This window comes from Melitaea cinxia, chromosome 4 (genome assembly GCF_905220565.1).
Source record: "Melitaea cinxia chromosome 4, ilMelCinx1.1, whole genome shotgun sequence".
NCBI lineage: Eukaryota > Metazoa > Arthropoda > Insecta > Lepidoptera > Nymphalidae > Melitaea > Melitaea cinxia.
The window spans coordinates 8751026-8776372 of record NC_059397.1 but is presented as its reverse complement, the minus strand read 5'-3'; the positions used below and the strand labels follow the sequence as shown (position 1 = coordinate 8776372).

Below are 25347 nucleotides of genomic sequence, written 5' to 3'. Positions count from 1 at the left end.
TGTGAAAAATAAAAAATAAGTTTTTCCAAATAAGCTAGCAAAAAAAAAAAACAGTCCTGTTAACCGCGTTCGCCGCGAATCACTCGTAACCGTAAGGCCGTGTTGTGTATCTCGCTTTAGTTTCGCTACGGTACATTGACACGGCAGGCGGCAGTCTGTAAGCGGTGTCGCGCGCGGACGTCCGGTTGTGTTGTTCTGTTCCCATGTTGCAGACTAAGTCTGACAGTGAACCGATGGTTGCCAAGAAGAAGTCGAAAATACCATGTCTCTCGTTGTCGTCCTTCCTTCCAGCTCTAGAGGGTACGAAACTTTTGAACTGACCTTTTTTCTGTGGCCTCGCAGCCACCGGTTGCGTTCACTCGCTGCACTCACTTTCTTGTCTTGGTCAGGTGTAATGTAATGCGTTTGTGTAATGCTCACAGTGATTCGGATTTTATGTGTATGTGATACATAGTGACCGAATTATACGTGCCGATGATATCTACGTTAACACTCGATTAGAACATCCTCGGTTAACGTTGGTTTGCGGTAGAGCCTCACGATGTATAGTCACATCACGTCCATGATATAATATGACGATTTGAATGTATCTCTACGTAAATGATAAGTTGTATAGAGTATTATTATAAACTTATTTCATATTGTTAATCAAATTTGTGGTATGTATGGAACGTCGTTTTTTACATTACATACATCTTATATTTTATTATTGTTAAATTGCTAATTTGTAGGTCAGTAAATTTTGCACAAGATTTTTATATAAAATAAACAAAGAAATCTAATTTAATTTCGTACGGATTTTAAATAAACGGCAAAGGTTGAATAGAAACTGTTTTTTGTAACTTCGAAGTTGCAAAATAGTATGAATATTCTGTCTAGTGTACATCTAATTCTCAATAAATTAATATTACTTATTATTATTTTTTTTTTAGTAAATAATAAGTTATATTGATCATGACACATAGGATTTAAATTCAATGAAAGTTGTTTTTAATTCAGTACCCACGCACAGCAAAAGTTATTAGTTTGTTACTTTCTCTTTGATGTAAGTTATTTTTACACAGGTTAATGTAGTTATAATATTATTAAAATATAGTTATTTTAAAATTATTTCAATGTCGCTATTTTAATATTATTTCATATTACTATTTTAAGTTAAATTTTTATTATCCTTGTATGCCATATAATTATTATTCTCTATGTGTGTTATTCAGTAAATTTTAAGCGACAAATTTAGATGAAATTCCTGTTTTAGAATCTCAATTGGATGAGAATCGCCGCGTTTAATTGAATTCTGTACCTATCTTTTTTTAGACGTCTTTTGAGAACGAAATATTGGTTCCATAATGTAGGTATAAAACAAAGTACATATATTAAATACATGCTCTTCTCCACAATTTTATTAATTATACCCTTATTAAATTATTACATGTTTATGATATTAAGATGATTTCTGTTTTGACGATAATTCGCTTTTAGAATAGATGCTGTCACGCTAAGGCAATTACGAAATATCCTCGTAACCTACACATCCTTTTATGATTGTGTAATTACCTACCAAAAGCCGCAATAGTTTTGAAAATATCATATGCCAATACATTTTTTTTTAAATATTACTTTAATTTGTATTTTTATTTCTATTTTGATTGTATTGTATATACTACAATTGTGTTTGGTGTGAATATGACGTAATTTTATTTCAATTGTATATTTTTGATAGGAAGTGATTCAATGTGTCTCGTTTTTTGATAGATAAAGGCAACATAAAATTGAGCAATGTAACTTCTTAACCATTTAACAGTTTAGGCAAAATATATAATTATGTATAATTTAATAAACCGAAAATATTTAAACTAAGTAGGTATGTGGCACGTTAACAACTTTAATAATGTGTTGAGTGATTTTATTACTAACGCTATAGAAATATTATGAAATTATAATTATGCTTGTATATAGATTTGACATTTTTCAACCAATACTAGTTCGCTTTTTTGGTATAATCGACTTGGCCCAAAAGCGGTATTAAATTATTAAAAAAAAATTGTACCAGGGCGCAAAATTTCAAGTTAAAAACACGTGTTGAAGATCAAGTTGGAACAAGAAAGCCGTACTTCGGCTCCTATTTTTATTGTTTTACTAGCTGACCCGGCGAACTTCGTATCGCCTAACACAAACTTTATCGTATGGTATTAAAGTTCAAATTGACTTTTAAGTATTATCACAAATCTTTTGTATGGAGTATAGAAAAGTGTTGTTTTAGACTTTTTTTTCAGGAAATTTAAATTTTTTTTTTAGAATTTTTCTCTCCGTATGAACCATCCTCGTACTTCAAGGAATATTTTAAAAAAAGAATTAGCGAAATCGGTCCAACCGTTCTCGAGTTTTGTGCTTAGCAACACATTCAGCGACTCATTTTTATATTATAGATTCCGTTACTTATACCCCTTCTAAACTTTGATGGCATAAGCAATTTAAACAACTTTTGTAGTAGTTTTGTTTTGTATAATCATTAAACGGTAATGTATTGTAAAAAGAAAGAATTATTATAACGAGTTCGTCATTTGAAAATTTAACTACCACTACTAGTCCAAATTTTAAGCTCACGACCGCACGTGTATTCTTGCGATTTTTGGCATCGATTTACAGATGATATAAAATATCAATCAAAAACTGTACTGAATCAATTTTTGGGTTGCTTTTTGTTATATTTAAACGTTAATTAAAAATATAATTTTTATCTCACACTATACAACCTGTTATTAAACTAGTGTCCTTCCGTTTAGGGCCATATCACACGGAGGCATACCATAGCCGAAATTATACGTGAAAAAAATTAAGAAGTAGACTATTTTAATGGATACGTATGACAAGCACTATAAATTTAATCCCAGTGGATGTTGGTGTTTCGTCATCCAGACCTGATTTTTTTTTTTTTTTTTTATTATGTAATGGGCTTACTCTTGACCTCAGTCTAGCTCTAGAGCACAGACGAGGTCGAAGATGGAGCGAGTTCGCCCAGAAGAAGTCTGTTCACTCGCGCTTTAAACATGTTTGGGTTGTATGAACTCGGAAATACAGACGCCGGCAGGGAATTCCATTCCTTGGCTGTGCGCATTAAAAAAGATGATTCGAAGCGCTTTGTACGTATGAAAGGTATATCAATCAGGTAGGGATGAAAGCCTGCGGTACGTCTGAAAGTCCGATGGAAGAAAGGAGATGGGGGTATGAGCTCGTGCAGCTCCAGGGCACACTCCCCAAAGTACACCTGTAAAAGACCGTTAGACTGGCAACTTTTCTTCGGTGAGCCAGAGTGTGAAGAGATTTCACCAAACTGGCATTACCGATTAGCCGCTTGGCTCTGCGTTCCACTGAGTCCAGTGTGGCGAGTTGATATTTAGCTGAGCCATCCCACAAGTGACTACAATATTCCATGCACGATCGGACTTGAGCTTTGTACAGCGTAAGAAGCTGTTCAGGCGTGAAATATCGCTTGACCTTATTTAAGATGCCAAGCTTTCTGGCCGCAGTTTGCGCTTTGGACTCAATGTAATTGCCAAAGTTGAGGTTAGAATTCAACTCTATGCCAAGGAGGTCGAGGGTATCGGACACAGGGACAGGTGTACCACGGAAAGTAGGAGTCAAGTTGAAAGGACTCCGTTTGGCGGAGAACAAACAAGCCTGCGTTTTGGCGGCGTTGAACGTGACCAGGTTGCAATCACCCCATTGGGATACTTGCCCCAGTATTGAATTTGTTCGTTCTACCATGGCCTCTCTCTGAGAACGTATTACGTCCCTGCTGTCTCTTGCGCTGAACAAATATCTCTCAACAATCGTACTGTCATCTGCGTATCCAACAATGCCTGGTCGTAGCATGTCGTTAATATGGAGCAGGAAAAGAGTTGCAGAGAGAACAGAACCTTGAGGGACGCCGGCGCTTACATCCATCAGGTCAGAGGAGCAGCCGTCCACGACCGCTCTGATCGACCGTTCACTCAAAAAGTCTGAAATCCAGCTACAAAAGTCAGCAGGGATGCCGTAAGCAGGAAGTTTGCTAAGGAGACTTGCGTGCCGAACCCTGTCAAAGGCCTTCGAGATATCTAGTGACACAGCGAGCGCCTCACCATGTTTCTCAATGGCTTCGCCCCAGCAGTGTGTGACATACACCAGAAGATCTCCAGTAGACCGCCTCTGACGAAAGCCGTATTGGTGGTCACTGAGGAGTTCATTGTCTTCTAGGTAGTTCAGCAACTTGCTGTTAAGCACCTTTTCCATGACTTTGCAAAGCATGGAGGTGATGGCGATTGGTCGGTAGTTGCAGGGATTCACTCGGCTTTTTGGGCACTGGCTGCACATTAGCCAGCTTCCAAGATTTTGGCACCGTTCTAGTTTGAAGAGAGAAGCGGTACAGGCGCGTGAGAACAGGAGACAGCTCAGGTGCACAGGCCTTTAGGACGCGCGCAGGTATACCGTCAGGTCCACTAGTCTTATTCACGTCAAGATTCAGCAAGACTCTACGGACCTCTTTATTGTGGATCGTGATCTCTTGCATAGAAGAGTCACATCGAGGCAAGGATGGTGGTTGTGTAGAGCTAGCGTCAAGACGCGAATTGCTTGCAAAGAGAGATGCAAACAAGCTTGCCTTTTCCACTGCCAAGTGAGCTAGCGAACCATCAGGCTTCTGCAGAGGAGGCAATGTAGGGCGGCAGAAATTGGACTCTACTGCCTTCGACAGAGACCAGAATTGTTTACTACCAGGGGGGTAGGAAGCAAGTTTAGCGCCTATACGACGGATATTCCTTTTTTCTAGACACATTAAACATATAATACTAGTAGAGCTCACTGTACTGTGGGAAACCAACATTCCTAAAGACCGCACAATAAAATTAAATAAACTAACTTAACAAAAATGGCTATATGGTTAATTTATACGCGGTAGAAGTAGGAGCGAGAGGTATACCAGCAAAATCTCTCTATAATCTTTTGAAAGACCTTGGCCCGTCGAGAACTGCAGTAAGTTCTATTTTAGAACGAGTGTCTAAGGCTGCACTAACAGGTTCCTACCAAATTTGGCTAGGCAGGGCGGGAAACTCGAGCAGTGAAGGTGAGCGTTGATGCACATCTCAAAAGGGGCCTCCTTAAACCTACACCTAGGTCGCAAGTCCTGGGAACTGTTCTGAGTTTCTCCTTCTGCCACACGATGGACCCGGCAGCCGCACGGTGAATCTATGGAATGCTAAAAAGTTTGTCTCCGTCTCTCAGTATAGCTCATAACTATGTTACTTTAAAATCTACAAAGAGAAAAAATGTTGAAAAGACAAGGGAAAATTGGCTATAAATAACCAACACTTAACTGTAAAATTCAGATGACATGGCCATTGACACGACACTAACGTACCCAAGACGGTAATTTTATAAATAATGATGATTTAATAATTAATTTTATTAAGGTGTTATTGTAAGTAAGTTGCATATGTAGGTTATAATATCGATTCTGATATCACAGTTGTATATTTCCCATTAACCTAAATTTACTCGTTCAAGAAAGAATTGGTTTAGCTAAGTTCTTACTAATAATATAATAATCAGCTAACATTAACGCTTTATAAGCAAATTTATAATATTTTGATTAATTTGATGTCACTACTAATTATAAGAGCAATAATTTATATGATAAAAAACGGTTACACGAATTCACGAACTGTTCTGTTAGTTGAGCTTTTATTTTTTACTCCAGAGATAACCGCCGTTCATTGAATGTTTACTTTTTACTAATATTGCATCTAGTGCCATCGGTTTTATACCATCTATTAGAAAGTTTAATCACAGAGCTCTATTAGATCAGATTTATACGCGACTACCCTCAATATAAATCTACATTAATCAATAGTTGTAAAAATTTTAAATATGTGATTACACTTTTTTGAATATATTTTTTTATTGTATATCGATGCTCTTCAGGGTATATAAGCAGAACGTTTGCAATAAGTTGACATTTATTGCAACTATTTCGCTAAGATGACTCGACGAGTATTGTTTTGTAAACTTCTGATATTGTTGTTTAATGGCGTAAGAATGGTTTAATCAGTTCAGTCGTTTCCGGGTTTTTAGATAACAAACAATATTGAATGTATTTTTTTAAATAAAATTAGCAAATCTGAATAAAATTAAACGATAGTAACAAAGTAATAATTCGTTGTTTTAGTGGTCGCGTCGGCTGTCACCATGCCTGGGGGAGGCGGTGCGCCGCCGGGAACACCATCAGCAAAACCTAAGGTAAATAACTCCCCTATAATAAATAGCATATTCACTTATGATTCCGTAAGCAATAAAAAAAAAATTAAAAACATAAAATATCCACCAACGATTAAAAATAATTAAATAAGTTTATTATTTAAATGAACTAATACAAGTGTTTATTGGTGCAATAAAATAAGTCATTAGACTAACATAACGATAAAATAAATTCAAAATTCAACTAATATAATTATATAAATTCAAACAAAAAAAAAAAAAAAAAAAACGCTGTGTATTTTAAAAATATTAAAGATGTTATCAAAGCAATTTGGCTTGTGTTTATTTTTAAAATATACTTTATTTCCTTTGAGATCTAAGAGATTGGTTTCTCATAATTATGTCACCACTAGGAATACTGCTTGAAATGAACAAGCCAAACACGTCTTCACGGGTAGTTTTTTTTCGAATCAAGCAGAATTTCTTACAATATTTAACTAAAGTCTAGAAATTTATGATCTGATATATTGTATTAGTTAGCTTAACAATAACTTAAAGAAGTCTACAAAATACTTAATATATTTTGCAGATTTAAAGTTTGTTTCCACTTTGACGGCATCGCATAGCAATTACAATATCCCGATAAAGTAAATTATTCTGTAGCATTATAAGAACTCAGCGAAAAAAAAACCTTTTACTTCAATATCGTCAATGCAATGTCGCGTAACCAACAGTAGCAAGAAGGTCGTAACTTCACAGTGACAAAGTTATAGGAGTGAGAAAAAACTGAATATTTTCTTTATGATATTTAGAATCGAATTAGATGTAGAACATCTTAATTCGATTAAACTATAATATGACTACAAATTTACGTACTTTACCCTTCTCTTATAATAACTTGTCGTTAAACCCTTTATTTATTCGTGGGCCAAAAAAATTACTTTCACGGTACTGCATCTTCAAAAATTTATTGACATTCACCATTTTTGCAACTTATGCGTAATTGATTTAAGTATCAAATAAACGATTATAGACTAAATTTCATCATTTACGAGTATAAGAATATTTTTTACAGTTAACATTCTGAAAACACAATGTAGCTAACAGAAACACTTACCGCTATTAGTTTATAACATTAATCATATGATTTTCTTACACAAACTAGTGAATGGAACTGTGGATAATTCAGAACTCCTAAGTAAAATTTTAATTAACGTTCCCACTCGCATACCACGATATCCCATTTCACTATTTGCTTATAAAACCCAGGAAGCAAACCTCGGTTATTATTGCTACAGCCCTAAACTAAGTAGGCTCTACAGAGAATTTACAGTTAAAAACGAGTCACTAAACATCTTTGCAGATAACCTAGCTGTATTTAAGGAGAAACTATTCAAGTCATTTGATTCTTCAAATCAAAAGCTATGTAGCACTAATATTAATTTATATTAATTTATAATAGTAATAGTTACCTATTTACTTCTTTATTTTGAATGTATTTTTTTGTTTAAATCTTGTATGTTCAAAATCTTTTGAATAGGCAGACGACTTAATTGTCTAAAGCGCATGCTAAGTGCTGTAACTACCTTTAAGAGGAATTAAATGTTTATATTAGCTGACCCCGCAAACGTTGTTTTGCCATATATTTTACTAACCTTCTCAATCCCCCCCCCCCCTTATAACTTAGGGGAATGAAAAATAGATGTTGGACGATTCTCAGACCTACCCGATATGCACACAAAATTTTATAATATATTATTAACCCACTTAACCCTCCCCCCCGCCCCCTTATAACTTCGGGGTATGAAAAATAGACTTTGTTCGATTCTCAGAGCTACCCGATATGCACACAAAATTTCATGAGAATCGGTCAAGCCGTTTTGGAGGACTTTAACTACAAACACCGCGACACGAGAATTTTATATATTAAATTTAATACCTTGGCATATAACTGATTGTAATTTTTTTTAAACATGTAATTCTGTTGGTGATTCTTACTAAATAAATAAATCAGTTGTTTTATAATAAGTGTAGACACAAAATTGAAAAACTTGAATAAATTTAAGTCTAATAAAATCTTGTAAATAGTAACGTGTGATGTTGATAATTTAACATGCATCTTCTTAAAGTTGAAACAAAAGTATTTTCCTCTACCCTCCTCTACAATGTGAAATAAAAGCTCTCATACTTTATTTTCCTCTTACGCTTCAGCCTGTAATATCCCACTACTGGGCATAGGCCTCTTTCCCCATGTAGGAGAAGGATCAGAGCTTAATCCACCACGCTGCTCCAATGCGGGTTAGCGGATATATTCCCTACTATGAGTAACGATCGCTATCAGGTGTACATGATAACAACCGGGACCGACGGCTTAATGTGCTCTCCGAGGCACGGTGGTGAGACCCACAAGGACTGCACAAACACCCAGACCACGGTAAACACCTGTATGGCCAATACAAATGTTTGTTATTTTCCTCTACCCTCCTCTAAAACGTGAAATAAAAGCTCACGATGCATGTTTGACTTAAAATTGTACAATTGCGACTTTGATTCTATTACCATTCTGTGTATCGTTTGGACAAGAAAGTTGAGTGTTGTTTAACGGACATTAATTTGGGAAAGAAACGGATATTTTTTACAGAATTTAATTGAAAATTAAAAAAAAAATCTGCGTTATAATTGTTTGATTAGATTTTTTGATTAAGATTTTATTCTGTGTCCATGTCATGATCCAAAAACGTCTAAACATTTATTATGGCTATTTTTTTAGCTAGGAGCACATAGTTACATGTAGAACCGATAGCTTTGTAGGCTTTGCTACCATTTGAGAACATTTATTATGGAATTTCTTAAGCTCGTTATACGTTTTTCCTAGTATCGTATCCTTCTTGTTTGATTCTATTGTAAGTTTCGAGATTAGCCATTCGTTTTATTTTACTGTATCTTCCTTCAAATCGTAGTCCGGAAACCAATTATAATTGCTAAATTCCATAGGTTTTGTACGCTTATTATGTCCAACAGAGAGACATTGGGAATTTGTTGTATATGTTTAGGACCAACTTTTATTTTTATTAAAATACTGAACGACTAAAGTTTCTTATGAAGCGTTTGGTATAACAGTGAATCAAGTGCGGAGGTTAATTCAGAGAAATGTTGGCAGCACTGGGATTAGTGTACATTCTATTCATACTCAACGATTCCGTTTCACTCTTTCCTCCTTTCTCTTACACAATGAACTGAAATTAAATGATAAAATTATAATGGTTTAAATTTTATTAGCATTTTTAGTAAGTAACTAACATAATACCAATTCAATTAGTAACATTAAGTTGCATTCCAGTCCTATATTTCTTCAAAAAATCCTTAGTATTCACGAGCAACGAACAAAACGGCCACCCTTCCTATGACATGATACGTAGATACGTGCTTTTGGCTGACCGTTGCTCCCGCGGTTTTGATTCTTTCGTTTGAAGTATTTTTGTTAGACGAAGCACTCTGATTTCTGATCTCATGGGTCGCCAACTGCTATAAAGACCCTCTATTTACGAAATCTCATTTTTTATTTTGTTTACCAAGTGTTCGTTACGCGGTATTACAGTATCACCGACGAAATGCTTTATTTTATTAATCAAATTTACATATATTTTTAGGAAAAACAAAGAACCAAAGTCGTGGTTGCCTTATACCCTTTTAAAGCTATCGAGAGCGGCGACCTTTCATTGGAAAAGGTAACGTAACTTTATATTCAACTCATTTTTGTATATTTTATATGTATACAGTCATACATATATAAAGTCTGATATTTACATATTTAAAAAATCTTCGTAATTAACTTTAATTTTTTTCAGGGAGCAGAATATGAAGTCATTGATGATTCACAGGAACATTGGTGGAAAGTTAAAGATGAAAATGGGTTAGTTAATACAAATGATTTTACTTGTTTGTATTTGTATATATTATACTATAAATGTATATTTTGGTTTTGCAGATGTGTTGGATACATTCCAAGTAATTATGTTAAGGAAAAGGAGACGATAGGATTACAAAAATATGAGTAAGTTTGTTGTTTTTATTATAATAAAATTTTTGGTTGTAATGTATATACTATAGCGTAGATATATTGCGTACCTAAATTTTCGACCCGAATTAGCGACCCGTCCCGGCTTCGCACGGTTGCAAGACTATCAGTGTTCCTCTACCATATTATGCATGTATAAACCATATAAACCTTCTGGAACCACTCTATTTATTAAAGAAAACCGCATGAAAATCCGTTGCGTAGTTTTAAAGATCTAAGCGTACAGACAGCGGAAAGCGACTGTTTTATACTGTGTAATGATAAACAATAATTTTGTTATTTAGTGTCTTTATATAGATATTTTAATATAAACTTAATTAAAATTTTCTTATAAAAAACAAATTATACATTTTTAACGATCTTGTCGAATTCGTTGCACTTATTCGTGGGACTAAAAACAACTTGTGTTTTTCACTGTACTTTTGAGAGCTTTGACAATAAGTCTAATTTATTATCATTTAATAAATCCGCTTATTGTACCTACAATTTATCGAAAGTCAAAAATATACTTATGCTAAAGTATACAAAAAAAAAGTTATTGTGGTTTCCGAAGGTCACTGTTCGGTCGAATTAAGGGACCTTGACACGTTGTTATATTACACCGGTGTATTACTTGTATGTGCAAATAAAGCTTAATATCATATTTACACTAAATCTCGTAGTTCTCGTTATTATTGGTAACTTTAAATTAATAATCACAATTATTAATTTAACTTTAGCAATTTAATGGTATTAAGGTCGAGCTTGTTTTTTTTGTCTATAAAAGTGTAAATACGTATTATACAGGCTAACATACAAATTATAATAGCTTCCGTCTAGATACTTTCTGTTTTAAACATTGAAATTACTAACAAAAATGACTATTTTTATTATTATGTGCAGTAAAATTTGTCTTATTTAACATAATTGTATTGGCAATACATATTTATAATTTGTTAACCTCATCACGCGCTTCAGGCTGTAATATCCTACTACTGGGCATAGGCCCCATATAGGAGAAGGATCAGAGTTTACGCTTCAGCCTGTAACATCCCACTACTGGGCATAGGCCTCTTTCCCCATGTAGGAGAAGGATCAGAGCTTAATCCACCACGCTGCTCCAATGCGGGTTGGCGGATATATTCCCTACTATGAGTAACGATCGTTATCAGGTGTACATGATAACAACCGGGACCGACGGCTTAACGTACTCTTCGAGGCACGGTGGGCAGACCCACAAGGACTGCATAAACACTCAGACCACGGCAAACATCTGTATGGCCAATACAAATGTTTGTCATGTGCGGGGATCGAACCCGCAACCGCCAGCGCTACAGGTACAATCCATAGCTGTGACCGTTGCGCCAACGCGGCGCCTCATCACATAACTATATTTCAACTACGAAAATTATTTTTCGTACCACTTGCTCAAAAAAGTGACATTCTATGCCACAAAAAGCGAACATAATAATAGTCATTTTTAATCTGTTAAAATCAGGGAAAGAAAATTGTACTGAATTTCATTCATTCTCTAGGGGGAGAATGTAATTTAAATTTGGAATACTTACCAATTTATGCTGAACTAAATCTATGTTTACACCATTGAGTTTGTATATAAAGCATTATACATCTTTTTGAAAAAGGAATACGCATTTATTATGCAGTTATGATTATTAAATAAAATTACGAAAACCGACGAGACCGTATGAGCATGATGCCTTTGCTTTTCCGACAAAAAAAAATAGTCTAGGAATTTGCCGCGTTTTTGTTTTCTTCAAATACATAAACGTTAAGTTTATTTTAATTTATTTTTATAAGTGAGTTAATGATGCCTTTGCTTTTCCGACAAAAAAAATAGTCTAGGAATTTGCCGCGTTTTTGTTTTCTTCAAATACATAAACGTTAAGTTTATTTTAATTTATTTTTATAAGTGAGTTAATGTTCTAAAAATACGTTACGATGTTAAATCAAAGCGACAGTGACAGTGAATTGTCGGATTCCATCAGTGCAAATGCCTCAGACGCAAGAACAGAGAAATACTCAAATCAACTCATCAACAGTAAATGTACCAAACAAAAATCTAACTCTCTCTATCAATAATTGGACCAATGTTTCGAATGTTAACTTTTACTTTTAATTGTAATTGTTTTTAATAAATGCTTATCTCATATTATTATTGTGTTAATTTTTTCGCAAATGGTACGAAAAGTAGCGTATTTTCCTCGGTGATCTTGGGTGAACTTAAATCCCTCGCTACGCTCGGGAGTAAACCGCGAGTCCTTCGTTACGCTCGCGATTTAAATCGTCACCCGCGACAGAAGACACTGCTTTATCCCCTTGGTCAATAATCTACTATTCTATTTTTTTTTAAGATTTTAAAGTGAAGAATTTTAAAATATATTCAGTAGTTTCAGTGTTTACAAAGGCATAAATAGTATTGGTAATGACATACAATTCCCTTTGTAAAAAATACTAACTACAATTTTAATTAAGTGTTACAGTATATAAGCGAACTGACCGACTGACTTACTTGTGATTGTAGATGGTACGTAGGCGAGATGTCTCGACAGAGAGCGGAATCATTACTCAAACAAGAGGACAAAGAGGGCTGTTTCGTCGTACGGAACTCGTCGACTAAGGGAATGTACACGCTCTCTTTATATACCAAAGTGTGAGTATTCTTTGTAACGGAATCAGTTATGAGTTTGAAATTAATAATTTTTAGGTCAACATTCTTTGTTCATTTTATTTTTTTGGAGCGTTTCAGAATTATTTGAACATATTACTTTTTACCACGCTTTTTTATTATAATAAGACGAATAGTAACATCTTAGTGTATCTATAATCTCTATTATCAAATTGGTCATCTAAATTTAATTTATAGCTCGTTTTAGTTTATATCTCTGTTTAAAGACATTCGAATTTTAAACATTATTATTGTTTTTTCAGAAACCACCCACAGACTAAACACTATCACATAAAACAAAACGCTCGCGGCGAATTCTATCTGTCCGACAAGCATTGCTGTTCGAGTATTCCTGAATTAATAAATTACCACAAGCACAACAGCGGTGGATTATGTTCAAGGCTGAAGGCGACTCCTTGCGATAGACCGGCGCCCCCCACCGCTGGACTTTCACATGGTATGATTTTTCTTACAAGTATTAGCTGTCTGACTGAGAAGTGTCACTAAAGGATATTGAGGAGGTATGACCCTACAATGCTTTTTAGTCTATAATATAACTAGATTTTTGAAATGATACTTGAATTTATTATTACTTGTATATTAATATTGTCAAAATAAATAATAATAACAAAATATGTAAAAAAGCCGCACAAATACGAGTGAAGCTCGAGTTACGTATTATAATCATTATCATAAAACATTTACTTTATTGGTCTTGGATATTTTTTTATACTCTACTGCTCCACTTTTATCACTCGTTCAGATGCTTGGCAATAAGAGGGAATTATAAAATTATGTGTAAAAATTTAAATATTTTTTATGTCAATATGTCTTTTATATCATTACAACCTCTTAGTGTATACGACAATTTAGATGAGAGTTTTCTGCCTTTTATTTCAGTAGAATACGGAGAATAATTTTTACTTTTGGATTTTGATTATTTTTCAATATATTATTTAATTAATATACATATATGGAATATTTGTTATCGCAACAGATTTCCTTATTGATATTTATACAAATGGCACTATTTAGTATTATTAATGATACTATTTTAAAAGAACCGCAATTGACTTTTTAGCATTTATTGTATTTAAGATTATTTAAGTTTTGTTATAATTATTATGTTGCAATTAGATTATTGTTTGGACTAAAAATAAATTAAAAATTCTTTATGACAAATTAGAAATAAAAATTCTTTATGACAAATTAGAAATAAAAATTCTTTATGACAATTTTTTTTTTATAATAATAGTCGCAGTACTTACTATGGGTAGACTCGGTAATTTGCAAGATATATTATAACGTGGAACTAATTATTAGTAGTCTAATGTGTAAATTGACGATTTAAATGTACTGTTGAAAGCCAGTATGTAGTTGTGTATTGTTTTTGGAGTTTATTGGAGTTTACTTACTCCTTAAGAATCGATTTTTATATATGGCCCCTGGTATGAATCCATGTCACATAGACGACGACGTTTTCTAATAACGCCATCTGTCGGAGCCCTATTGTGTTAACGAAAACGTACCAATGCGCCTTCGTGTGCGGCTCTCGGCGACCTCTAAAACCCTAAGGACCTCTAAGACGGCGCCTGGAAGCATCGTATCCCTTGCACTATAGGTAAAGCCGCCCCTGATTTTTGGTTCGGTTGTCCCAGACAAGTGGGAGATCGACCCCGGAGAGCTGGTGCTGCTGGAGGAGCTGGGCGCCGGCCAGTTCGGTGTGGTGCGGCGCGGGCGCTGGCGCGGCCGCACCGACACTGCCGTCAAGATGATGAAGGAGGGCACCATGTCCGAGGACGACTTCATCGACGAGGCCAAGGTCATGACGTTAGTATCGCCTCCCACTTGCACTTATTGTTATGTACGTAATAGGAAAGTATCGTCTACAGTGGTTCATTTAATGATTGTAAATAACTTTGGGTTGCTGGATAATATTGAGTACATTAACTTAGTTTGTAATGTACACACCTAATGTTAAAATATAGCGTGATTTTTAAATTAATTGTTCATTTTGTTACAGTGACTTATTGTTTGTTTGATAATGTAGATTTTTTTTTGAAGTTAGTAACTGACATTAATTTAATTATATTTTCAGTAAACTCCAGCACCAGAACCTCGTGCAGTTGTACGGCGTGTGCTCGAAGCACCGGCCCATCTACATAGTGACGGAGTACATGCGGCACGGCTCTCTCTTCAACTACCTGCGCCGCACGTCGCCCGACCAGCTCGGGCCGGCTGTCCTGCTCGATATGTGTATACAGGTAATCTTGTTGTTATCTGTGGTCAATTTATTATTCGATTTTCAAACGCCTCTCTTCATTACGTCTTGACAATAATTAAAGTTATCTCTATAACATACTCCATGACCAAAATGCTCCCTCCTACCTTCGGTCCCGTTTCCTTCTTTCTCCTACCCCAACACGATCTAGAAGGTCTTGCGTCACATCGATGCTCGAAGTCCCCAGACATAACACCAACTTCCTCCTCAATTCATTCACAATACGCGCTGCAAAACTTTGGAATCATTTACCGAGAGTGTTCCAAGACAGCACTTCAATTTATGCTTTCAAGGACAGGCTAAGGAAACATCTTCTCTCCGAGGCTATGAACCTCTCATAATTGTTGTACTCTCAATATATGTATGTATGTATGTATGTATGTATATGTATGTATGTATATGTGTTTGTATGTGTGTATGTATGTATTTATGTATGTATATGTGTATGTATGTATGTATGTGTGTATGTATGTATTTATGTATGTGTATATGTAGGTATGTATGTGGGTATGTATGCATGTATATTGGCATGTAACTACGTATGTATTTAAGTAGATATGTATTTTATATCGCTAATTCTGAATGTATATATAGCAAAAGATGTATATGGTTCAGTTTTTTTTTCACTACATCACAAATGAGTCCCGCGATAACATCTTCTCTCACCACCATGGGTAGACTGGTAGAGATCTCTTACAGAGATAAGTTCGCCCTTGCCAACATCTTTTGTAAAAAATGACTTGTAATTATGATTTTTTTAAAGTGCAATAAAGAATATATATAAAGAATATATAAAGTTGCATACAAAGTTAAAGTTTTTAGTTTTTTTTTTCGTGTCAGTCTCTGTATGAACTTGGACAAAACGAAAGTTATGTTTAACAACCAAGTCATACCGAGACCGGTATCGGTCGATGGTACCCTTCTCGAAGTTGTTCAGGATTTTATTTACCTAGGCCATACTATCCAACTAGGACGCAACAACTTCGAGAAGGAGGTCGATAGGAGGATTCGGTTGGGCTGGGCGGCGTTAGACAGGCTTCGTCGAGTCTTCTCTTCGAAGATTCCGCAATGTTTGAAGACAAAAGTCTTCCAGCAATGCGTCCTGCCTGTGTTAGCATACGGAGCCGAGACGTGGACACTGACAAAGGGACTGGTCCACAAGTTTAAAGTCGCTCAACGTGCAATGGAACGGGCTATGCTTGGGGTTTCACTCAAAGATAGGATTAAAAATGAGACTATCCGCGAGAGAACGAAAGTAACCGACATAGCCCACAGAATTAGCAAGTTGAAGTGGCAGTGGGCTGGTCATCTATGTCGCAGGACCAATGGCCGTTGGACAGACGATCTACGTAAGATTGCCGGTGTAGGCTGGATGAGGATTGCGGAAAACCGGGATGTCTGGAGCGAACTTGGGGGGGCCTATGTCCAGCAGTAGACTGCAATAGGCTGAACTGACTGACTGAAATTACTTTTCATATATATCGATTCGAACTCGATATATAGCGTGCGGCTTTCTTGCGTGCGGCACAGCACGTCTCTAAGAAAGTTTCAAAACCGTAGGACAGCTGCGCCGTAGTCGCCCAGTCGTGACAGTGGCGTCATGGCGATAGAAAAGAGTGTTGTGCTTTACTACGATTATTTTTGTGATGTTTATTTTTTATTTATGTTATTGTAAGTAAATATAACGAGTGCAAGATAACACAAGAAAAATATTGAAAAAATAAACCTTCCTAGATTATATAAGTAGTCATTTATTCAGTGGCGTAGCGTAGTTGTCGGCCGCCCGGGGCGGAAGAAAATTTTGCCGCCCCCTTATTTAGGTATTTCAATTTAAAGTATACTAAAACTTACTGAACTGAGTGACTACGACATATAGAATTTAGCCACCCCCTTTCATCCCGCGGGTGTCGTAAGAGGCGACTAAGGGATAGAAAAGTTTCAATAATAATAATAATGATAAAGCTTTATTTAATTCCATACAAAATTCATCAATCCTTATCTCAATTTGCCCAAATAAAAAAATAACAATAGTTTATTAAACATTATACATATTGGCATAGCTATTCGACGGGGAAATGCTGCCAGCATTCTTGGCACAATTCCACGCGGACATGATTTATACCAAAAATATCTGTAAACATTTAGTTCTTAAGTTGTGAGTTGTAAATTTGCCCAAATCAAAATTTCAATCAATTAAATAACAATACAAAATAATTAATAGTACTTATTAGATTTTATTAGATTAGTGATCATTATTTAGACATACTATTTCATGTAAAATAAATAAATTAATCTAATATATAAAATTCTCGTGTCGCGGTGTTTGTAGTTAAACTCCTTCGAAACGGCTAGACCGATTCTCATGAAATTTTGTGTGCATATTGGGTAGGTCTGAGAATCGAACAACATCTTTTTTCATCCCCCTATAGTCCATCCCTATTTATTTATTTATTTTATTTTTAGATAAATTATTTATTTTTTATTTTTTTATAATACAACATTAAAAAATACATACAACCCTAAATTTTCAACCTTCTACGATGAACCCCTATATTTTATTTGTTAATTATAAACTTTAATTTTTTTGGCAAGATTTTTATTTTTATTTTGTCATGACTTAGAATAAAAAAAATTATATTACTCTTAATTTTCAACCTTTCTACGATCAAGCCCTATTTTTCCATCGCAATTTTTATTGTTTTTAATAATTTCCTTTAATTGTGATTTTTTTCTCAATTCAATTTGATCTCCTGCCTTCGCTGGTCGATAACTATCAATCGATCATTTATCCCCGCTAGATGTCTACATTACGATGTCACCTCTCATCCAGCAAACATCACGGAGTAGGGATGAGAATAAAGCCGGTCTCCAGTCTTACTCACTATACTGTTTTCGGCCATTTTTTTTTTTTTGGTTTTATTTGTGTATCGATCGTAGTAGTGACTGTTATACGTATTATTTTAATTTTTCTGTGCACTAAATAAAGCATACCTTCATTGTCTACAACGCTTTCGTTTATAAGTAAATCCCCGCACACTTATATTATAGTAGATAGTTTATTGGCAAAACAACGTTTGCCGGGTCAGCTAGTTAATAATATGAAATAGCAAAGTTCCAATACCACCGTGTAACTAGTGAAGCCGAGCGATGGCGATATAGCCATCCTACAGCTAGCTTTTTAAATACACAACCGAAGACGAGCAGCAGCGTCTTCGGTGCGACAAAGCTAGCCCTGCGGTTACCAACCCGCCTGCCCAGCGTAGTGACTATGGGCAAAAACCCCTATGAGTTCGCGGTAGAATTTTAGGCCCTCAGTTCTCGGCAGCCTCACTATTCCCGGCTACAGCAGCGCCGCGCTAACGGTGGGGCGGAGGGTGCTGAGGATCACCGAGATACGGGAGGCTGCCACTCAAAACTACTTCCACAACGTTGTTAGTGACTAACAACGTTGTGGAAGTCAGCAATGTGTCGACCTGGGTAGCGTACCTTGTACTTAAACTCACTGACAGGTACTCCCTAGAAGTGATACAGCTCTATGCGCCGACCTCAGCACGATCTGACAATGAAGTCGAAGCCTTGTATGACGATATTACTAGGGCCATGCATGGGACTACTTCGGCCTTCTACAACGTTGTTATGGGAGACTTCAACGCTAAAGTGGGAATACAAGACCGCGACGAATCGAGGATCGGACCACACGGGTAGGGGCGCAGGAATCGCAGGAGGCAGATGCTCGTCAACTACTACGAGTCAGAGGGGCTCTTCTTGATGAATTCAATTTTTTGAGAAGAAGCCCCAAAGGCGGTGTACATGGCAATGCCCCAACACTATGACGAGGAACGAGATAGATTCATCATAGCGGATAAAAGGCATATATTCAGAGATGTCTCCTTGGTTAATTGATTTAACACTGGCAGTAACCACCGGCTATTGCGGAGCACTTTAAATATATACCTCCAAAAAGAGCGGGCCCGCTTAGTGAAATCTACTCTCCGACGTACGCTGCCCCAATTACTATGTGGCTCCGAGCAGTTTCAATGGGAACTCCAAAACCGATTCGATTCGCTGGAAACTACTGACAACGTGGAAGAGATGACCAACAACGTGGTGAAGACGGTGTGTACACTAGGTCGTAGGCACTTTCCGCCGACGAAGTCAACAAAGCAGTCCAACTCTCTTCCGAAGCCTTAGATCTAATGTGGCGGAGGCGCGAGCTGCTCACTGCTCAAGCAGCTTCGCCAGAACAGAGGGCTCTTTCCAAGAAGATACGAAAACTTGTACGCCGAGACCTCCACTGCTCAAATACGAGAGAGATTGCTACTCTGATTGAGCAGAATAGGGATGACGTAGTTACGACTGAGCTACTTAAACCCGCAGGGCGACCTGCCCTAAAAGTCTTGGCGAGACTCTTTCACGCCGGCACCCACCGAGGTACCACGCCGGAGGTGGTCCAGTAGTGTGTTTGGTGCTGTTCTTTAAGAGAGGCGACAAGTCTCTGTCAAAGAATTACACATCGATCTCACTTCTGAGCCATATCTATAAGCTGTTTTCGAGTTTTGTTACGAATCGTCTCGCCAGAAGACTCGACGAATTCCAACTAACGGAGCAGCGAGGTTTCGAAATGACTACAGCACTGTAGACCACATCCATACTGTTCGGTAGATTATACAAAAGACAGAAGAATATAATCAGCCGCTGTGTATGGCATTTGTGGACTACGAAAAAGCCTTCAACTATTGCTTCTCAAAATGGAAAAACAAAAAATACTGTTTATCCAAATGTTTTTGATTAAGTTTTAAAATAGCTAGCAATTATTTTTTTTTTTTTTTTTTTTTTTATTAATAAATGAATTTGATGTAATTTTTTTATTATTATTTCACTTTATACGTAGCGAAGCACGTACCGGGCCGCTAGTATTTACTAATTGTTTTTATTATTTAAGTGTTGTTCAATTTTGCCGCCCCCTAAAAAGTGCCGCCCGGGGCGGACCGCCCCCCCCCGCCCCCACTACGCTACGCCACTGCATTTATTGCATAAAAACCAACAAAAACAAGTCACTGTGTGGTACTCGATAACGGGTCTTGGCAACACTATTTTTTTCGTAGGTATTTTTGTTTATTTTATGCCTTGGCGTCACGGTCAAAAGGTTAAGAGTTACTCAAACGCGAATTTAATGCAAAAAGTATTCTCAACCAGCCAATCTTAGGACGTAGAGCAGACGTTTGTATGTGTACAAAATCTGAAAACTTGTATTAAAAAAAAGCAAAAGATAAATAAAATAAGTAACAGTCATTAAATTAAATAAATTTATGTACTATATAAATCTTATTTTGTACATGTAGGACAAAGGTTTAGTCCCATACTCCTACTGCTACGTAATTGTTATATTAATTAATTTTTAACTTTTTTTAACATTATCTTTTTTAGGTTTGCAAAGGCATGGCATACTTAGAAAGACATAATTACATTCATCGGGATTTAGCTGCGAGAAATTGCTTAGTAGGAGACGAAAACGTTGTGAAGGCAAGCAACTTTTATGTTCTAACCTGTAAATGTTATAATGTGTTTAATAGTTTATATATTTTATTAAGGTAATATTTTTAGGTCGCAGATTTCGGCCTAGCGCGATACGTCTTAGATGACCAGTACACGAGTTCTGGTGGTACAAAATTTCCTATAAAATGGGCACCACCTGAAGTTCTAAATTACACGCGATTTTCTTCCAAATCCGACGTCTGGGCCTTTGGTACGTTCTGTCGTATTGATAAATTTTATCATTTATTTATTTTATTAAAACTTTAGTACACACATCATCTTATACATATCGCAGAATATTGTAAAGAGAACTTTTTATTTCTATAATGAGACAATCTAAAACTCTTATATAAAGTATCAAATCGTAATAAGTGAATTGTAACTATTACAGGAGTTTTAATGTGGGAGGTATTTACTTGTGGCAAAGTACCATACGGTCGAATGAAGAACTCTGAAGTAGTGGATATGGTCCAAAGAGGACAGGTGCTCGAGAAACCTAAGGGTTGTTTAAACGAAATTTATAATGTAAGTACAATATATTGTAAGGCTTAACTCATATTATACAATAAAGTTTTAATCTAGTTTTACTTTGAGGATTGTTCAAATTGTCTTAAATTTTTTTTATTCATAAAATTGATAAAAATTAATGTGTGAAATTGGCAAAATTTCCGCACAGTTCACTTTAAGATTGTCAGTTTGTCAGTTTACATTGTTTTTACAGTTGTGACGATGCGTTAGCGCGACGGACACAAGTAATAGCTTATGACTGTATCGCTAGCGATTGCGGGTTCGTTTGGCTATACAGATTTTTGTCGTTCTCTGGTTGTTTGTGCTTGTCTATTGTGTGTATCTGGATCCCTGAAACGGAAAATCCTAGTGAAACTTCATTTTGACATTGCACGCTCGAGCACAAAACCAGACTATAATGTACTGGAGGTGTGAAATGTCCGAGTTGGTGTTATTTGGTTTTTATTTTTATACAACGAGAATGGCAAACAAGCGTACGGTTCACATGATCCTAAGCGATTACTGTAGCTTATAGAAATCTGCAACACTAATAATAATATTAATAATAATTTATTTTGCCAGAATATGGTATACCTATAGGTTGTCAAATTAATAGCCAGCATATTCTACCAGCAGCATTTCTATATATGTATTATTTATAAGTATTTTTATCGAAAAAAAAAAGAAATATATGTAGCTATAAACACAAGCATTAAGTTGCTTACTTTAGGAACTGACGACCGTGTGTGTATTGTGTAAAAAAAAAAACGTTCGTGCCGCAGGTGATGAAGGCGTGCTGGCGCCACGCGCCCGAGGAGCGGCCGTCGTTCCGCCTGCTCAAGGAGGAGCTGGCCGGCGTGGCGCAGAGCGTGCTGGCCGACTGACTGCGCCTGCTGCTGCTGCTGCTGCGCCCGCGCGCCGCCGCGCCCGCGCCCGCCGCCACGCTGCCGCGCGCGCGCCGCGTGCACGCCGCCGCGCCCGTGTGAGACACCACACCTCTCTCTCGTTCCCCGGTACTCGTGTAAAAATTAATACAACTCGCTGAGGAAAATCGTCTTCTTTTATTCATCTGTATGTACGTACGTATGCGTGTAGGTATGTTCGTGATTTTCTGTACCATTCGTGAAGATTTTTTTTTCGTATAAAATATTGTTTTAGACTAAATGAATGCCTGCCAGCCTATAATATTGCACTGCATGCCTCTTTCCCCATGTAGGACAAGGATAGGACTAGATGTATGGAGATAAATAAAGATTTAATATTTCCAACAGTTTTTAATAATCGTGATTAAATTAATTCGGTTTTAATTAATTAATATTAGTTTTATCATCGTTTGTCCGTACTATATATTAGGCTCAAAAAGCCTTAAAGAAAGGTCCGATATTAGTGAAGAGACAAATACATATACGCTTCAACCTGTAATATCCCACTGCTGGACATAGGCATCTTTCAGAGTTTAATCCACCATGCTGCTCCAATGCGGGTTTGCGTATGATACATATAATTTAACATATGTCCTTACTACCTTATATATCAGACCTCAAAAATAATAAAAAAGCTAATTGACCATTATTATTAGAGATGGTAAACAATTTAGGCGGATCTTTCTTACATTCGTGAGATACATGCATAAATTACGCAAAAGGTGGTCCTTTAAAACTACATCAGAAACTAAATTTATGAATCGTTTTTTTTTTTTGGAATTTTTTCGATTTTAAAAATTACTACGGATGTAATTTTATGAGTGTCGACCTTTGATTGGTTTTATTTACTTTTTGCACGAGTTCCATTCCACTGATAAAATTCGGTTTACATAGTCGATCAGCGACAAATATCTATTAGTTAGTAGTAAAATGTGGAATTTCAATTTAAATCACATTTTTTTAATGGACAATACAAATATGGGTCAGTAACTAAAGGTGGTAGAATATTCACACCAATGCATTTTAATCTTGTTACATTACTATGAAAAATCATTACTGTGAATATACCGACTATTCAAAGTCGAATGTGTAATTCGAATTTTATTTATTAATTATCATAATTTTACCATACTTTTTACCAATGTACCTCGAAACCATGTCACCTAATTCATATAAAAGACATTCTAAATTTCTTCTGTTAGATTCATTACATTATATGTTATGTATGCTGTAAAAAATATTGTTCTAACATTAGCTTATATTTTACTTTTACTTTGTTTTTTTACACTCAATTTTATAATTAATTTAAGTATAAACAGAGTAGGCATTAAAAGTTCTTTTGACTGTTTTAAGTGAGTGATTACAATAATGAAAAAAAGCCATAGTTTATTGTCTGTGATTGTTTAAAAACATTCCGCCAACAACCTAACCTTTTAGCCATATAAAGCGTGTGGCAACAGCAGCTTAATCTTTATATAAAATAATGACAGTTGTTAGATTATTACAAAACACTACAAATTTAGATGTCACAATAGCTGTTTTCAGGTAATTAGCTATTTCTGTAGAATTTTGTGTTTTATTTAGAGAGAAGCTATTAGGCTTATTAGCTATAATATTTTATATGCCGATTTATGACATTAAGAAATTTGTTACAAATATTAAATTGCTTAATAAATTGCAGTAGTAGACAAACGCCCAGACTACGACAAACATTTATATGGCCTATACAAATATTTGTAAAGGCCATACGGATGTATGCCTTTACAAATATTTGTTGTAAGAGTAATACATATATTATTTAATATATATATATTATGTATTTTAAAAGCAGTAAATGATTCATTGTTAATAAAATATAAAAGGAAAACAAGGAGGTAAAGTATTGCACCATTAACTTATTGAAAACGCATATTTTTTAACTTTCATAACATTTAATGTAAGTTTAGTAATTTTAAATAAAGGTCCTGTATTAACAAACAAAATACAAAAAATTGTTTTTAAGCGTAACTGACTATTGCAATAAAATTAAATCTTGACTTCGAAGACTAGTAAAAACTTAAGTCTCATTAGACTAGTATTATAATTTGTATCCTACTTACTTACATCTTTAACTAGATTTGACATCAACATTTGAATTTTTCTTTGTATACCCTTGAAAATTATTCTTTAATACGAAAGTTTTTGTTATATGCCCATAAAATTAATAATTTTATATCTTTTATACATAGCTAAACACTGAAGTTAGTCTCATTAAAATCGACCAATTGTTTTTATCATTTTAATTAATTTTCATTGCGAAATTATCCATATTTTATTAACAATAAACTTTTGATTCATACCATCATCAATTATCATGCTTAAAAATAAATTTTGATTAATATAAAAAAATTGTAAACATAAAGTATTGGGCAACCAGTTTAACCGTCCACTGCCAGAAAATATAAGTCAATGAATGATTAAAAACAAATCGCCAATAAATTTAATATAATTAATATTTTTATATTTTTGTTTTGATCTTATAGGGCTCAGTATTCTCAGCTAAGTAATGTCGATGTGTCTAGTCGTCTTATTATGTAACGCACATTTTATACATCTATCCTTAGCTGTCATATATATGTTTTATACATTTATTATTGTAAAATGTCATATCATACCCAATATAGATTGTATTTTAAACTAAAGTAGGTTGAACGTAAATGACAGTATAACCATTTAGTATTTCCTAATCTACTTAACAATAGAGTCGAACTGAGTTTCAATTAGAAGCTTTCTCTTTTTAGAACCTGCGATTTGTTACTTGATTAAACTTCAACAAATAGTTCATAATTTTCGACAAGTCAATTATTAATAAATTCATTCGTCAGTTGTACATTGAATAGAAGAAAGAAAGCATAAGTATATTTGTAGTGAGCTATGTTAAAAATCATTAAATGCTGTACAAATTAATACCTTATACTGTACAAATACTATAAACAACGAAAAAGAGTTTTGTATGATTACAATTGAAAATTGAGCCGATATAGATTCAAGGAAAGACTAGGTTACAATAAAATATTGTAAACAAATATTATTGGGAACTAAATCTTAGCTCAATTTTATACTTTTTACAAATTCTAAAACATATTAA

The 25347-nt window shown here is 35.2% G+C and overlaps 1 protein-coding gene across 1 annotated transcript in view; it reads left to right on the top strand.

Moving 5' to 3' along the window:
* Positions 1 to 22181, top strand: part of LOC123670127 (tyrosine-protein kinase Btk29A) — a 38484-nt gene extending 16303 nt beyond the window's left edge. Inside the window, exons 6-17 of the mRNA XM_045603632.1 lie at positions 6203 to 6298; positions 9901 to 9959; positions 10080 to 10144; positions 10220 to 10285; positions 12831 to 12959; positions 13238 to 13431; positions 14633 to 14804; positions 15073 to 15238; positions 20683 to 20778; positions 20860 to 21001; positions 21182 to 21315; positions 22080 to 22181. Of these exons, the coding sequence (XP_045459588.1) occupies positions 6203 to 6298; positions 9901 to 9959; positions 10080 to 10144; positions 10220 to 10285; positions 12831 to 12959; positions 13238 to 13431; positions 14633 to 14804; positions 15073 to 15238; positions 20683 to 20778; positions 20860 to 21001; positions 21182 to 21315; positions 22080 to 22181 (1421 nt within the window). The remainder of the gene's footprint in view (positions 1 to 6202; positions 6299 to 9900; positions 9960 to 10079; positions 10145 to 10219; positions 10286 to 12830; positions 12960 to 13237; positions 13432 to 14632; positions 14805 to 15072; positions 15239 to 20682; positions 20779 to 20859; positions 21002 to 21181; positions 21316 to 22079) is intronic.
* Positions 22182 to 25347: the final 3166 nt, after the last annotated feature.